Source organism: Haliaeetus leucocephalus, unplaced genomic scaffold, assembly GCF_000737465.1.
Source record: "Haliaeetus leucocephalus isolate CR32 unplaced genomic scaffold, Haliaeetus_leucocephalus-4.0 Scaffold186, whole genome shotgun sequence".
Lineage (NCBI taxonomy): Eukaryota > Metazoa > Chordata > Aves > Accipitriformes > Accipitridae > Haliaeetus > Haliaeetus leucocephalus.
The window spans coordinates 24,944-27,186 of NW_010972622.1; the positions used below are offsets into that span (position 1 = coordinate 24,944).

General features: G+C 66.3%; 1 protein-coding gene across 2 annotated transcripts in view; it reads left to right on the top strand.

Annotated features, from left to right (window-relative positions):
- The first annotated feature begins 142 nt into the window (after positions 1 to 142).
- Positions 143 to 2,243, top strand: part of SMUG1 (single-strand-selective monofunctional uracil-DNA glycosylase 1) — a 3,533-nt gene continuing 1,432 nt past the window's right edge. The window contains exons 1-2 of one of the 2 annotated variants that reach the window (XM_010565063.1): positions 143 to 471; positions 873 to 992. In XM_010565063.1, coding sequence (XP_010563365.1) covers positions 160 to 471; positions 873 to 992 — 432 coding nt within the window. In that variant the 5' untranslated portion in view covers positions 143 to 159. Of the gene's footprint in view, positions 472 to 872; positions 2,070 to 2,243 lie in introns of those variants that run through there. The other variant, XM_010565062.1, reaches the window with a different exon arrangement.

Below are 2,243 nucleotides of genomic sequence, written 5' to 3' on the forward strand. Positions count from 1 at the left end.
GGGGGCGCTGGGGCTCTTCCCCGTTTCAGAGCTGGAGGGGGCACAGGCCGCCCCCTCACCTCCACCCCGGGCATGGTGCCCCCTCGAAGGGCTGCCCTGTCACCCCCCGGGGCTGTCCCGTCACCCATCTCCCCTCCGCAGGCACCAGGCGATGGCAGCATGGAGGAGAGCGCGGCCGAGACTGTGGGGACGGCAACAGAGCCGGTGACAGGGACGGTGCCGGTGGCAGAAGAGGAGGAGGAGGAGGATGACAACGACGACCTGGCAGGGCGGTTCCTGCAGCTGGAGCGGGAGCAGAGCGCACTGCTGCAGGCGCTGCCGCCCTTTGGGGAGCCCGTCAGCCACGTCTACCACCCCCTTGACTATGCCTGGGAGCCCCACTGCGACTTCGTGCGCCGCTACTGCCGCACCCCCAAACGCGTCCTCTTCCTCGGCATGAACCCCGGCCCCTTCGGCATGGCCCAGACTGGGGTGCGGCACCCGGGGGGACCCCGGTGGGGAGGGAGACTGAGGCACGGGCAAGGCTGGGACTGGGCCAGGGGTTTTTATAGGGTGGCTGTGCCCAGGGGACAGGGTGTGTGTGTGCACCCCGTATGTCCCCGCAGAGCCAAAAAGGGGGGGAAGCTGAGGCACGGGGGTGCTTGTGGGGTGCCCGGGGGATGCCAAGCACTGTCCCCATCCATACCTGCACAGCCCCACGTGAGGGAAACTGAGGCACAGAGGCAGCTGGCTCAACTCCAGGGCTGTTTCAGTGTGGCCATTCCCCAGGGCACCCCCCAAGCTCCCCCTTCCAACTCCTGGGGAGGGGTAACCGCACCCGGGAAGGGGGGGTGATCACAAGCTTCCCCCTGACTGCCCTCCCCATCTCACAGGTTCCCTTCGGAGAAGTCTGGCACGTACGGGAGTGGCTGCGGGTTGTCGGGGGGGTGAAGAAGCCGCCCTCGGAGCACCCCAAGCGCCCGGTGCTGGGCCTGACCTGCCGACGGGCAGAGGTGAGCGGTGCCCGCTTTTGGGGGCTGGTACGGACCCTCTGCCCTGACCCCCACCTCTTCTTCCGTCACTGCTTCGTCCACAACCACTGTCCCCTCCTCTTCCTCGCCTCCAGCGGTCGGAACTTGCCCCCCACCGAGCTGCCCCCCGCCCAACGTGACCTGTTGATGGGGCTTTGCGACCGGGCGCTGACGCGAACCGTGGGGCTGCTGGGCGTGGGGCTGGTGGTGGGCGTGGGGCGTTACGCCGAGCGGCGGGCACGGCGCGCTTTGGCAGCTGCCGGCCTGACCGTTCGCGTTGAGGGGTTACCCCATCCCTCGCCCCGAAATCCCCGTGCCAACCGGGGGTGGGAGGAGCTGGCCAAGGCGCGACTGGGAGAACTGGGAGTGCTGGAGTTGTTGGAGGAGAAGGGGGGCACGGCGGCGGGGAGGTGAGGCGGAGGGTTTCGGGGGGGGGAGGTGGATCTGTGCCTCAGTTTCTCCTGTGGAGGGCAAGGCTGGGGTTTGGGGGGGAGTGGGTAATGGGTCTGTGCCTCAGTTTCCCCAGTTGGAAGCTCGTTTGGGGGACCTTCAGGAGGTGGAGGATGGATCCCTGCCTCAGTTTTCCCCCCACAGGACCAAGCTCGGGGTCTCATTTTGAGGAAGAGGATGGGTCTGCACCTCAGTTTCCCCACTGAGAGCAAAGCGGGGTCCCATCGCACAGGGATGGGGGAGAGATCCATCCCCCGCCCTGCCTCATGCCTCAGTTTCCCCTTGCCGTGGGGCAGACCCCACCCCAAGGGCTAATTCTGCTGCCAGCAGCCTCCAGTCTCCCCAGTTTAACACTAAATGGGCTCTCAGGAAAGGTGAGGTGCCGCATCCCATGGGGTTGCTGGCTGTGACCCTGCCCCATGCCTCAGTTTCCCCTGTGAGGCACCTGGGAGCCCCGGGCTTGATCCCCACCAAGCTGTGGGGCTCTTCACCCTTTTATTTCCCCTAAAATTTCCCTTTTTGGGGTTTTGGGGGTTTTTTTAAGCTGTTTAACCCAAGGGGTCAGTGGCCCTGCTCACTCTTGGCAGGGAAAACTGAGACCTGGGTGCATCCCCCAGGCTGGGGTGACAAGGGGTGGGGACACGGGGCGCGAAGGGGTCCCCAGGGTGGTCTGTCACCTGTCCCTGTGCCTCAGTTTCCCCTGCCGGCAATAAACACTGTGTCCTGCGGGGCCGTGGCCTCCGCCTCGTCCTTGGGGTGACATGCCCTGGGGGGGGGGGGGGT